General features: G+C 35.1%; 1 protein-coding gene across 4 annotated transcripts in view; it reads right to left on the bottom strand.

The window, feature by feature from the left end:
• The window catches only part of LOC136028819 (uncharacterized), a 314,462-nt gene that overhangs the window by 249,009 nt on the left and 51,204 nt on the right, over positions 1 to 14,249 (bottom strand). For 3 of the 4 annotated variants that reach the window (XM_065706736.1, XM_065706737.1, XM_065706739.1), the window contains exon 8: positions 7,890 to 13,339. In XM_065706736.1, the coding sequence (XP_065562808.1) occupies positions 13,225 to 13,339 (115 nt within the window). In that variant the 3' untranslated portion in view covers positions 7,890 to 13,224. Of the gene's footprint in view, positions 1 to 7,889; positions 13,340 to 14,249 lie in introns of those variants that run through there. The other variant, XR_010617883.1, reaches the window with a different exon arrangement.

Genomic DNA, 14,249 nt, shown 5'->3' with positions numbered 1-14,249 from the left:
TTTCAAAGCCTGTCAGTGTAGTGAAGGCTCAGACTTCATAGAATACACATAAAGCGGTCGTGACTTGTGAGAACAGTGCAGGGGTAAATACATCAATGAAACGCCATAATCCCTTGCGTAGTCTAAGAGTTTTAGGTTCTTGGTGTGGATGGAATATCCGCATAATATGAAAAGAACCGGAAAGTCCTTTGATGCCTTAGAAAATGCTTCAATTTTTTAAAACCATACTAAGAACAGCACAGCGGTCATCCATCCAGGGCTGTGAACCTCATCTCAACTTCCTGGAGGTAGTCCCAGCTCAAACTCCTCCTGCAATCTCTTCCTCGGAAAAATTAACATCAGGGACATGTATGATCCACTTGGAGACACGCAAATAAGGCAAGTTACGGTTTCCCCCCTTTCTGGAAAAGTTATTGCACCAACATGTCGTTTATCCTTACAAGCAATGCTTTTTGAATGGTAAATGTTTGGACTTTGGCTAGGCCTTAAGCTACTGCGTTTAACACTCTTTTTTTTAGTAAAGTATCTCAACTAAAATAAATCATATCTTAAAAATGCAGATCAGGGAGACTCATTGTATAAAGTCTTGTACAAGCCGAAATTTTGTAATAAAAATGTACTACTGATTTGGATTCACTTTTAAGTCTAAGATATTACTTCAGCAAAACCAAAGTACCCGGGAAAAGGCGGTGGTAAGAGGTTTGGCCCCTCTCTTTTGTTGCACGATTTTACCGTTAAGCCTTGTAAAGTACAAATTTCGCCTTTTTTTCAAAGAATATACATTATCCTATCTTATAGTTTAATTTTTATACAGCCCAATCTACATTTATTAGGTGCCTCTGCATTAAACAGAGGCAACACTATAGTGTTGCCTATAGTAAGGGCCATACGACACCAATGTCTTAACATTTATTTATTATTTCTTTTTCGCAGAGGCAATACGTATGAAAGGGGTCTTCGTATAAACTTCAAAGGGGGCTCTTTCTATTGGAAACCCAGAGTTCTAGTGCCCTTTTTGAGAGTCAAAAGTGATCAGAGGGAAACTAGCCCCCCCCCACGCCCTTTTCCATAAGCACATCCAATATCAATTTTAAATTTATTTAGATCATGTTCCAAAAACTCCGGGGTCGACACAGTTCACCTGGGCCCTAGGGCCGGCGTTGTAAGTGATGCCCTGGGGCATTTATGGTTGTTAGAGAAGGGATGCTTATATAAACTTTAGAGAGGGTTCATTTGATTGGTATTAAAAGATGTAGTTCTCTTTTTCAGAATCAAAAGAAATTGGAGGGCAATTAGCCCCCACCCACGCCCTATTTTGCCCAAATGCACTAGATAACAATTTTCAGATAGCTATTTTGTTAAAAATAGTTGAAGATCAGATAAAAAAAAATCCGATGTCGACACAAACACCAAGGGTCTGGGAGCAGGCGTTGTAAGTTATGTACTTAGGTTCTTATAGAAGGGATGATTTTACAAACTTGAGATAAGGCTCGCTTGATTGGAAATTAGAAGTTCTAGTTCACTTTTTAAGATTCAAAAATAATTGGAGGGCAGAAAAAAAACATGAATGAAACAAGGTTGGGTGTTCACTCAAGTTCTAGTCCACTTTTTATGATTCAAAAATAATCGGAGGGCAGCAAGCCCTTCACACCCTTTTTTCTCCAAATATATCCGAAAAAAGTTTTGAGGTAACTACTTTGTTAAAATTAGTTGAAAGATCATATAACAGAAACTCCTAGTCGGCACAACCTCCCAGGGCCTGGGGGCAAATATGGTTCTTATAGAAGGGATGCTCATTTGATAGGAATTTGAAAGTTGTGGTTCACTTTTCAAGAGTCAGAAGTGATCCGGGGGCAGCTGGCATCCGCCCCCCTAACCACTACCTTTTTCTCCCAAATAAATCGGATAAAAATTTTGAGATAGCTTTTTTGTTAAAAATAGTTCAAGGGTCAGATGACCCTCAGGCCCTGGTGCCGGGCGTTGTAAGTTATGCCCGGGGGCATGTAAAATTCTTATGGAAGGGATGCTCGCATAAACTTTAGAGTGGGCTCAGTTGATTGGAAATTGAAAGTTCGAGTTCACTTTGTCATAGTCAAAAGTGATCGGAGGGCAGCTAGCCCCCCTCCCTCAGAACTTATTCACCCAATGCATCAGATAATTTTTTTAAGATAAACTTTTTATTTCAAATAGTTCAAAGGTCAAATAACAAAAACTCCGGTATCGGCAGAGCCCCCCCCCCCCCGGGCCCTTGAACAGGCGTTGCAAGTTATGCCCTGTGGTAATATATGGTTCTTATGGAATGGATGCTCGTACAAATTTCAGAGAGGGCTCATTTGATCGGAAATTGAAAGTTGTAGTTTACTGTTTAAGAGTCAAGAGTAATTGGAGGACATCTAGCATCCCCCCACGGCCTTCCCCCCAAATGAATCAGACAAAATTTGGGATAGCCATTTTGTTAAAAATGGTTCAAGGGTCAGAAAACAAAATTTCCTGTGTCGACCAAACTTGCCAGGGTCCGGGGGCAGGCGTTGCAAGTAATGACCTGGGGTTATATATGGCTCTTATGGAAGGGCTGCTGGTATAAACTTAAGAGGGCCCATTTTTTGGAAATTAAAAGTTCTAATTTACCTTTTAAGAGTCAAAAAAATTTGAGATAAGTATTTTGTCAAAATTTTTTTAAAGGTCAGATAACAGAAATCCAGTATTGACATAACGCCCCAGAGCCCGAGGGCCGGTGTTGTAAGTTATCCCCTGAGGGGAAATATGGTTCTTATAGAAGGGATGCGCGTATATACTTCAGAGATTGGATTCGAAATTAAAAGTTCTAGTTCACTTTTTCAGAGTCGGGTTTTCAGAGTCTAGTTTACAAAGAGATAGGAGGGCAATTACCCCTTGCCCCCCTCCACGGCTTTATTTCCCCAAACACATCCGATAAAAATTTTCAGATTGCCATTTTGTTTAAAATAGTTTAAACAGCACATTTTAAAACTCCGGTGTCGACAAAACCACCCGGGAACAGGCTTTTTAAGTTATTCGCTGGGGATATATATGGTTCTTATACAAAGGATGCTCGCATGAGCTTCAAAGAGGGCTCATTTGATTGAAAATTCTACTTCACTTTTTAAGAGTCAAAACGGAGCAGGGGCAGTTAGCCTTCTCCCCCATGCCTGTTTTTTCCCAAATTTATTTATTTATTTTCTTTATTTCCCTCAAAAAATGAGGAGTACGCTACAATATAATATAAAGAAAAAACAACTGATAACACTTACAATCAAAACCTATCAAATATTGATCGAACACTTAAAAAAAAAAAAAAAACACTTGCTAAATAGATTAGCCTATAAATCATGACGAGCCAGAACTGTTACTAAAAAACGGAAATAAATTGTGGCCTAAAAGCCTAATTTTCGCCCTATCTTCAAATGTTTTATATTTTTTGTTTATACAGACTACAGGATCCTTCACATTAAGCTTTAAAACAATCTCAGTGTTACTAAAAGAAAGGGGGAAACCAAGTAAAAATTTACAGAATTTAAAATAAGCAACTTTAATGGGCGAAAGATCAGAAGGTCTGAAATTTCGGAAGAGGAGGGACGGGAACAATACGTGAGGCAGAGCAACAGCGCTATACATACGACCAAGGACGTCCCGACGGTAAAGACCCCGAAAACGAATTAAAAGACCAAATGCCTTGCGTAGTTTCATCTGAACATGTTGAACCAGGACTGGTTTAAAATCTCTTTCCGAAGCATTATAAGGTAATCCTAAATAAGTGACTATTGGCGACGACTGAAAAATAACACCATTGCCGCAATCGAGAGTCGCCCTGACATTATCCTCTAAACAATTTACAACAAAAAATTGACATTTTTCAAAACTGATAGAAAGGCCCAAACCTATTAAACAATTAATTAAAATATTAAAATTAGAAACAAGACTTTTGTTTACTTTTTAAGAGTCAAAGTAATCAGGTGGCAGCTAGCCCCCACCCCATTCCCTTTTTCCTTAAATGCATCAGAAAAAAAATTTGAGATACCCATTTTCTTAAAAATGGTTCAAGGGTCAGATAACAAAATTTCTTGTGTCGACACAACCCTCCAATGCCCCAGAGAAGGCATTGTAAGTTATACCCTGGCAGAAAACTATGGTTCTTATAGAATGGATGTTCATATGACTTCAGTGAGGGCTCTTTTTATGGGAAATTAAAAGTTATAGTTCCTAGAACTCCCCCTTCCCCAACACGCTTTTTTCCAAATGCATCAGATAAAAATTATGAGACAAACGTTTTGTTAGAAATAGTTCAAACGACAGATAACAAAACTATGCAACCACCCAGGGCACAGGGGCAGTAATTTGTAGCAATTTTTGGCAGCATTTAAGGAACTTATAGAAGGCATGCTCGTATAAACTTCAGAGATGGCTCATTTGACCGAGAATGGTAAATTCTAGTTCAAGTTGCGCCCTGGGGGTATATATGGTGCTTATGGAAGGGATGGTCGTATAAACTTCAGAGAGGGCTCATTGGTTTGGAAAGTGAAAATTCCCACTCACTTTTTAAGAGTGAAAAGGGCGAGGGAGCTAGCTACCCTCCGATCACTTTTGACTCTTATAAAGTGAACTATAACTTTTGATTTTCAATTAAAGGATTGAGGGCAGATAGCCTTCTCCCCCTACGCCCTTTTTTCCCAAATACATCTGATAAAAATTTGAAATAGAAATTTTGTCAAAAATAGTTCAAAGGTCAGATAACAAAAAAATTCTACTGTCGAAACAGCCACCAGTGCCCGGGGGCAGGCGTTGTAGGTTATGCTCATTTGATTGGGGCTCATTTGATTGAAAATTGAAAATTATAGTTCACTTTATAAGATTCAAAAGTGCTCGGAGGACAGCTAGCTTCACCCCCCCCCCTTTTCCCCAAATACATCAGATAAAAATTTTGAAATGGAAATTTTGTTAAAAATAGTTCAAAGATCAGGTAACAAAAAAAATCTACTGTCGAGACAGCCCCCAGTGCCCGGGGGCAGGCGTTGTAGGTTATGCTCATTTGATTGGGGCTCATTTGATTAAAAATTGAAAGTTATAGTTCACTTTATAAGAGTCAAAAGTGATCGGAGGGCAGCTAGCTTCACCCCCCCCCCCCTTTCCCCAAATACATCAGATAAAAACTTTGAAATATAAATTCTGTTAAAAATAGTTCGAAGATCCGATAAAAACAACTCTAGTATTGAGACGGCCCCCAGGGCCCGGGAGAAGGAGTTGTAAATTATGCCGTGGGGGCATAAATGGTTCTTACGGAAGGCTGGTCGTATAAATTTCAGAGAGGGCTCATTGGTTTGGAAACTGAAAATTCCAGTCTTTTTAAGAGTGAAAAGGGTGGGGGAGCTAGCTGCCCTCCGATCACTTTTGACTCTTATAAAGTGAACTATAGCTTTCAATTTTCAATTAAATAATCGAGGGCAGTTAACCTTCTCCCCTACACCCTTTTTTCCCAAATACATCAGATAAAAATTTGAGATAGGTCTTTTGTCAAAAACTATTCAAAGGTCAGATAACAAAAAAAAATCTACCGTCGAAAAAAGCCCCCAGTGCCCGGGGGCAGGCGTTGTAGGTTATGCTCATTTGATTGGGGCTCATTTTATTGAAAATTGAAAGTTATAGTTCACTTTATAATCAAAGGTGATAGTGGAGGAGAACATGTTCATAGGTAGCTTCAACCAGAGGAGGTTCATCGGAGAAAAGTGAGGAAAAAATGTTTTCCTCAAGCAGCGACATCGATCAAGGTTATATTGCGAGGACAAATTTGGTGTCAACTTAAAAACTCTCTTCCAAAGTTGTTGGGAGTCATTTCTTATCTCACGCGTTGCTGTTTCAATTTGTCTATTTTTCTATTGGTAAAGAGCTTTTCGAAACTCATGTTTAGTTGACGTAGCTATCGAAAAAATATCACCCAAATGGGGATGCTCAAAGTCAAACCAAATCCAAACTCAAAACTTGTGATGGACCTTGGCATCTTGCAACTCTTCATTCTCTTTCCAACCCTGTTTGTGTGTCCCTATTTTAACCTTTGTAAATGTGACCGTAGTGTAAAATGACACAATGTGCATCCAAGGTTGCCAAAAGGGCTTATCCGAGATATCCCAGGAAAGGCTAAGGGTATAAAGTTGAAAATTTCAAAGTATGTTGACCTAAATCATAAGAAACTACGTGCATACAGGTTGTCCAAAGGGAATTGAAATGAAAATTTCCGAAAATGTTCAGAAGGATTTTGAACTAAAACAATATCTTAGAAACGTTTAAGGGTATTAATTTGAAACTTACACGGCTACTACTGCTACTGCCACTATCTCTACTACTGCTATTACGACTGCTTATGACTATGACTACTGGAGACTAAGACTATTTCGGGCTGTGAGTACTTGTGACAGGGACTTCAATTAGTTGCTACTGCGATTACTTCTGACTTTGAGTGCGACTGCTTGGGACTGCGACTACTTTTAACTGTTGCTACAACAGGTAATGCAATAATAATTCAAGCGAAAAACCAAAAAACAAATAGATATTACAACAAAAAACCAAGTCAACCTTAAAACGATCAAACATTACCACAAGCAGTTGTAGAGCTAATGCACTCTATGCCTTCTAAAGACCAGAACGTTGTTTACTTTTGCTGAAAACAAGATATATTTTAAATGTTTTCTTGTTTTGTAAAATTAATAAATCCAAAAATGTTTTCTATATTCAGTTTTTATTTGCAGTTGCCTTGGTTATTATGAAGATTTGAAAATTTCTTGTTGTTGGTTTTATGACAAATAAATTATATGGCTGGAAAAAAAAATTGTTTTCAATAAAGTGTAAAGTCAGAATTTCTGCAACACTACACAAAGGTTTGGCACCGGAGGTCCAAACCCTTGGACTTTTTCATCAAAATCGCGTCTTCTTTTTTGGCGGTTTTATCCTCTTTTTTAAAATTATGCGAACTTTGACTTGCTAATAGACTTTGTGACGAACTTTAGGATTAACAAATTCTGCATATTTTGAATCAGCATAAACAATAGATTCTGCCGTTGTAGAAATTATATCAAAGTTCCTTTTTTAGAGTTTCTGTTTCTACTGTCCTATCAGCTGTCTTGCTAATGCCTTAGGAAGGATATTGTTTATTTATGTGGTTGATATATACAAAAATACTATATGCTATATCAAATACTGAAGCAAACCCTAAGAGCTATAGTCACTTGGTAACTCAAAGTGTTTTTTTTTTTTTACTGATCGTCTTGAAAATACATGGTGAAGTTACAAATTTATGATCATAAACATATTAAAACTTCGATATTTTTTTATGAGAGGGAGGGATAATCAAGATTTTGACACTGCTCTCGATTTTTTTTTTCCTTTTTTTTTCGTAAGTTTGACCCTCCTAGAGTTAGATACAAACCTATGCCAAACACCAAACTAGCTGATTTTATTAATTTGCACTTGTTTCAGTAACGGTGAGGTTTATCCCCTCTTCAGAGCAAAACATATAACACGATTCTTACTTTCAGAAATTTTCTGAAAAATACATGCTTTTAGATTAAACCCAGAGAAGATAGAAATATGGGTGGAAGAAAAATATTCTCCTTCTTCATATAGCGTTTTCGGAGAAATTATTTTACTATTACCTTAAAAATTAATTACGAACTTTACAATAACCTTATTAATTATAATTAATAATTTACAAAGCATCTTTAAAGGCTTTATAGTTCCACTTGTTACGTTCTCTGCTGTTGTGTAAGACCACTGACTATTGCATTTCGAATATTTTGGTGAAATTAATTTTCTGATTTTTTTTTTTTATTTATTAGTTGGTATTCATTGACTGATTGTGTTCTCAAATCTATCCTAGAGATCACTTCAAAATTGATTTTTATTTTAATTTTCAACAGTATATAAAACTATAATCAGCACATAAAATCCTTAGCTTCTACTTAATAAGGCACAGAAATGCTCCATTTTTAACATAAGGACACTTTGCTTATAGCACCACAAGAAATACTATTTCTAACACAAGTACCTTATTAATAATAGTTCAAGCATTACTAAATTCTAAACGGGCAAACAAATATATATTTTCTTCTTTGCTAAGTTTTCCTTAAGTATAAACCAAGATCACGTACAGTTAAGACAAAATGAGGGGGGAAGGATCGGAACCCCTCTCCACCAAATCATAAATTTTCTTGCATTAAATGTCCTAATTAATGTATTTACTTTTTACCCCCCCCCCCCCAGAAAAAACCTACGTAAATGTATGACCAGGGACGTTCTGTAAGTAGTCTTCACGGTTATCAAAACCCAGATGAAAGTATAAGATTCTCGTAATAAGGCTTTATATCTTATACCCACGTTTCCGTTTGGCGTTCTACAGACAAAACACCAAACTAACGACCTAACTGAAAACCCTATTTTCACGTGCTGCTAAATAATAAAAAAAAAATGTGTTTCTATTGCTTAACTAACTTTCCATAATGTCCACAAAACTCCAACAGGATGATTCTTTTATACTTCCCGGAGATGAAATAAAGCTAATTAACCTATAAAAAAAATAGAAAATACAAGGAAAGTTTTTTTAGAAATGAGTTTTAATTGCCAGATTCATTCCACGTTGGGTCGAAAAATCCCAAAAGAAAATGAGACCTTAAGACCTTAAAATTTTAAGGACAATTTGAAGTATATCAAGCGTTGCCCTCAAGCATTCTTCCAAAGTCATGATAAACAAATAAAAACTTATTATTGGTAGAAGATTTTCCAAGAATTTAGGCAAGAAATACTCCTTTTATCCTATTTCAAAGACAATTTTTTATTTTAGGAATTATATTTTAAGGGTTAAATATTTTTCATAGTAAGACTCATAATTTGGTGGTCAATTATTTTTAAGTTGAAAACAAAACCTTGAACTGGATCAAATATTATTTACACAGCATCAAGATCTCTTGCTCTCCATTGCAATTTACATTGTGTAGCCTGCGGCCTTTTAATTACCGTAATCGAATTAACGAAAATATCTTGGTGTCCTCAAGTAATTAGTGCTTGAAGATATCCAGTAATAATGTAAATACTGTTCCAAAGACCGTGGTGGAAGCACAGAACACGAAAAACTAATTGGAGAGAAAAATTCCAAATTCAAATCCAACCCCCATCTAACGTTTCTCAGAAGATCCTGTCCAAATTCAAATCCAACCCCATCTAACGTTTCTCAGAAGATCCTGAAGTCGTCAACTTAATAAAAGCTTTACTGTGTTGGTTTTTATTTTTATCTTTTGTTAAGTTTGGAAGCGCAGAGCATGGGAAACAATAACAGAGAAATTCAAGTTTGTCACAGGATAAAAAAGAATAATTCTATCTGTCGTTACCGCGTAAAATCACAAAGTTAATAACAGACCTAAATATATAGTATATTGCCATGTTTATCTCTTCTTTACTATCGGAGTCCGATGGGCAGAATATATAATTATTGCTTCTACAAAAAGTCAGAATTAATTTTTTTCTTTTTCTATCAAAATTGTATCTATTTTAAAACCACTTTTTAAGCAAAAACTTTTTCCAACAACCCAAAACATGTGCTATCTAATGCATTTTTTCTCCTCAGACAACGTTTCTCGAACATCTCAAAACATTGCTCTCCTGATTGTGAGACACGCGGCCTTTTGAAGTACCGCAGGTGAATTACCAATTACCAATTTATCAAAATTGAATTACCAATTATGAGACATACAGCCTTTTGAATTACCGCAGCACAGTTATCAATCACCAATTTGCAAAAACAGATTAATTAATATGTCAATTGTGAGACATACAGCCTTTTGAATTACCGTAACCGAATTACCAAAATATCATCAAGTAGTTAATATCTAATAATATACAACAGCAATACAAATAATGCTCTGCAGACTACTGGTAGGCAAAGAATCCGAAAATAATAGGAGATACAATTTGAATTTGTCTCATTAAGAAAAGCAAGTAACACTATCTACCATTAATGATAATAATAATTAATAATAATTTATTTGTTACCCGCTTGTTTTGACAAATTAAGCGGAGTAAAAACATTAAGGAAAGATTGCTCACCAAAGTTACAAAGTAAATAATAAAGCCAAAATGAAACTTTTTATCTTGTTTATTATTTTTCATCTCTTCCTTTATTTTTGTACTCCATTGAGCTCAAGTTGAAAGAACTACCGCGGTCAATTATTTTTTTTTCGCCCCTTAGTAATACTCATTTCAATAGCAGAATAAACTAATAAATGTTTTTATTTTGCTTAAAAAATACTTTTTTAAATGAAATATGCAGGCAACGACTGCAATATACATTCTTCCAAGCCGAGTCAAACGAAGGAATAAACAGTTTTATTAGGAAGATATTAGCAAAAGCTACATGTTTTCTGGTTTGTTTTTAGAATCTCAGAAACATTTGCAAGTACTGTTGAATCACTACTAATCATCTACTGACCTTTTACCCTGTTATAGACTATTCTATTTTTTGTGAACTCCACTTTATGGAAATAAGTGATGCTTGATACAAAATGAGTAATATTTTCATGAAAACAGGTTCATGTTCCTGTCTTTACGGAAAGATAAAGAACTGTTCAATGTCTGAAACTGACATAAATTACCCAAACATTAAGATTAAACACAGAAACACAGATACACAAAAAAATAGACAAAATATAACAGGCTCATAAAAAGCGAAACAGCCATGAACAAAAGAAAAATCCGCTAACCCTTTCAAAATATATTGAAACACAAAGAGTAAATATTTAAACACTAAAAAACAAAGTAAACACAATACTGAATTAGCCCAATTCCAATTCAACCTCATTGCCAAAATGGTACCAAGCACCTACATTATAAATCACCTGGAAAATTTCACAAACATTTTACATTAAGGTTCAAAAGTTAGAAAGTTTAATTTGAAAGTATTCACTAGAATTTTACGTCAATTGAGTTACAACTGACTTTGGCGAAAAGTTCAAGTTACGATGGAGTTGGGAAACCCCAATTTATATTACAAAAAAATACACGAAGATTAAAAAATGCACAAAAAATAAGCTAAGCAACTTCTTCGAATGTCTGAAGGCAAAATCAAGCTTTTAATCCTTCTTAGTTCTGAATAACTATTTACTAAAACCCATTAGTTAACATTTTAGACAGTATTCACTTTTGTCACGTCAAATACTATATTTAATCTTTTTTTTCATTATTTTACGAATTTTACTAACGATTCTTTTTTTTAGATGGAGGGAAAACAACTAAAGCTAATGCACAAAGCTGTCACGACAACAACATGTAAACAGGACACCAGAACCATTTTTAGACCAAGTTTTAAACATTTTAAATCGTGAAACACAATGGTCGGAAGATAGTTTAATTTCAAATAAGATTTGTCAAAACTTTCGGACTCGTTCTGGGACCCGAATCCTACGTCTGAACACCAAGCAGATTTGAAGACTAGACTTTAGATCCACATTACGCGAACAAAAAAAAAATTAAAGAAATAAATCCTTAAAAAAAAACAATTACAGGCAATTCCATATTCATACATTTTGGGTATATAACCAACAGTAGCACAAAAGAAAAGATGACGAGCTAGCAGAGAAAAAACAGCAAAGAGCTATTTTCTGCTATCAAAAGCACCAAAGCGCATTTTGCAGAAAATAAGGAAAACTAATTTGTTCAAGTATAAGAAGTTTGAACATTCTTAAAAACTTCTGATGCATAAAGATTGTGGTCTTAATTAAAGAAAAGAGTCCAAGGGCAACACAAACTGATATCAAAGCAAATATAATATTAATATAACACATAACTGTCTTGGATTTAAGTCTTTATAGTTTCAAAAAGTTGTACTTTCTTTGACCAATTTGGGGACGGCTAGAAAATAGATCTCTTTTTCTATAAAGAAGGCGCCATCTATAAAAGATTTCTATGAAAATAAAGATGTATTTCCATATTAATCACTTTGTCAAATAAATTTCCTAATGACAGCTACATTGATGAGGGAGAGCAATATTTTTGTTTACTTCCTATCTTATTCTTATTTACCTTATTCTTTTATCACCTATTACCTTATTCTTGGTGACTAATCAAAGACCTCAATAACCTAAATAAAATTATTTTAAACAATCTCCAAGAGTCGTTCTCCATGATTAGAGGACTAAAACTCGCTCAATGAGGTTACACTCTAACCAATCAATCAAAAGATTCTTCTAACAGAAGAAGGATAAAGAATACTTTATCATGTGCATTCTTCCAGCAAAGAAATAAAAGTATTTTGATTTTATAAATACAAATTTACCGACAATTGGCGTCTAGTGATACAAGGTCTTTGGCTTTAATGAACGACTCAAGAAATTTGAATTCGCTAAAGCTTTCTCTTAATTGTTGTAGTACTTGTCCTAGCAGGTAATAACAGTATAAATAGTCATTAGCTTATAGATGAAATCGTGAAAAGGGCGAATGGTGGTAAAAACACTGAATTAGAACTCCGTTCTATTTTATCCATGTTATAACTGATGTAACGTCCGGTTACAGGTTCCGAATGGCTTTTCCAATCGGCTTATATCTACCAATAAGAAATCAGTAAAGAGAGATAAAGCATGGTCTCTTCTAATAGCCTTAAACAAGACAAAACCTACCATCGATATTTTGTACATAAGCTTCCTAAGGTGTAAAACCTTAATAATCCTTATCCCAGCAATTAAGACGAGGCTTAAAGACAATTTTAAGCGTCTCGTAGATTAACGTTAAGGCGAATTTCAGTAAAAATAGTTAAGTGATTTCTAACTTCTACGGATATCCTTGCACAACACAAATTAACTTGAAATTTTTAACAGAACCAGTAAACGCAAACATACACAAAAATAAGTCGTCATGATAAACCCGTCAATTTAAATAAACCTGTCATTCAGATATATGATTTAGAGACTCCCTTAATCAGGAATTAACTAATAACTAGAAAGTTAAGCAAGAATTGATCACCAAAATTCTTTGGTGCCAGAAAAGACGAGCTCGACTCCCTTCAACCTTGGCCATTATGGACCTCTATACAGAAAACACCTCTATGGAAATTCACACATACACAAAAACTTGTCAAAATGAGTTAAAATTAGGTCAATTCTCTTTGAAATCAAACTATTAATATTTAAAGTAAGAAAAGAAAAGACACGTAAAAAGACTAAAAAAGAGAAAAACAGTTCACGGTTTTTGACTTGCACTATCAGCATCATCTTTGGTAGCCGTATCCAAATAGCTTGTGACCAAATCCAAACAAGTCTTAATCTCTTCAAATTCTGACACAAAATCATCAAGCCTAGAAAAGAAAAAGAAGTTAAAAATCAGAGGCAAGACAAAGGCAGCTAGTAACAAAAGGGCAATATAAGGGTGAGAGCCACAGAGGACATTGTTTCCAAGGATTTATCGATTAGAAAGTGTGATAAAAAAAATTCACTATCGGAGGTATTTTAAAATGTTACTAGCAACTAAGAAGACTATCTGCAGCAATAAATTAAAAATCTATGAAAAAAGTAAAAAAAAGTAAGGGAATCTGGCACTTTGCAGTCGCTACCAGTCCCCACCTTTGCAGTCCCAAGACAGGACTCTGGTTAAACTTAAAGTCACACCACCAACCCCCGTCCCAAACCTAAATAAGTGGCGACAACAGCCCTGTCTTGGAGAACATAGGAATGCAAGTTTAGCACACCAAATACTCAGCTTACCCAGCTCAGCCTACTCATCTTTTTTGGCCCGTGAAAAAATTACTATAGGTGTGCAGGAACAGAGCAGTTTTTACTGGTATGAAATCTAGGTTATTATCAGACTTGGACAAAAAAGTCATCACCCTCTATTAATTTTCTTCCTGGATCTGATCATGTGAAATGCTTCTTACCCTTTCTTATTTTTAATGACATAGTAATAAATTGCAATAAATTTAATGGACAGAAAATGTTAGCATTAAAGGGGAAAATATTCAATTTTTCAAGCTCAGCACTTGAGCTTCTTGCCAAGTTAGCAAAAAAATATGGGCTTGTCTTCCACCCGTGACAAATTTTTATAGCCAAATGTCAATAATTATGTTTTCATAGCCAAATGTCATCAATCAATCATTTTACTAATACTAAAACACTATGACAAAAGTAAAATGCTATTCGGTCACAGAAGCTTTGCTTGTTATGCAACGCAATAATAGAGCACTAAAGGAACATAAATAATACTCTAAATCA

This window comes from Artemia franciscana, chromosome 7 (assembly GCF_032884065.1).
Source record: "Artemia franciscana chromosome 7, ASM3288406v1, whole genome shotgun sequence".
In the NCBI taxonomy this organism is placed as follows: Eukaryota; Metazoa; Arthropoda; class Branchiopoda; order Anostraca; family Artemiidae; genus Artemia; species Artemia franciscana.
Note: the sequence above shows the minus strand (reverse complement) of the source record. Positions and strands in the feature narration are given on the sequence as shown.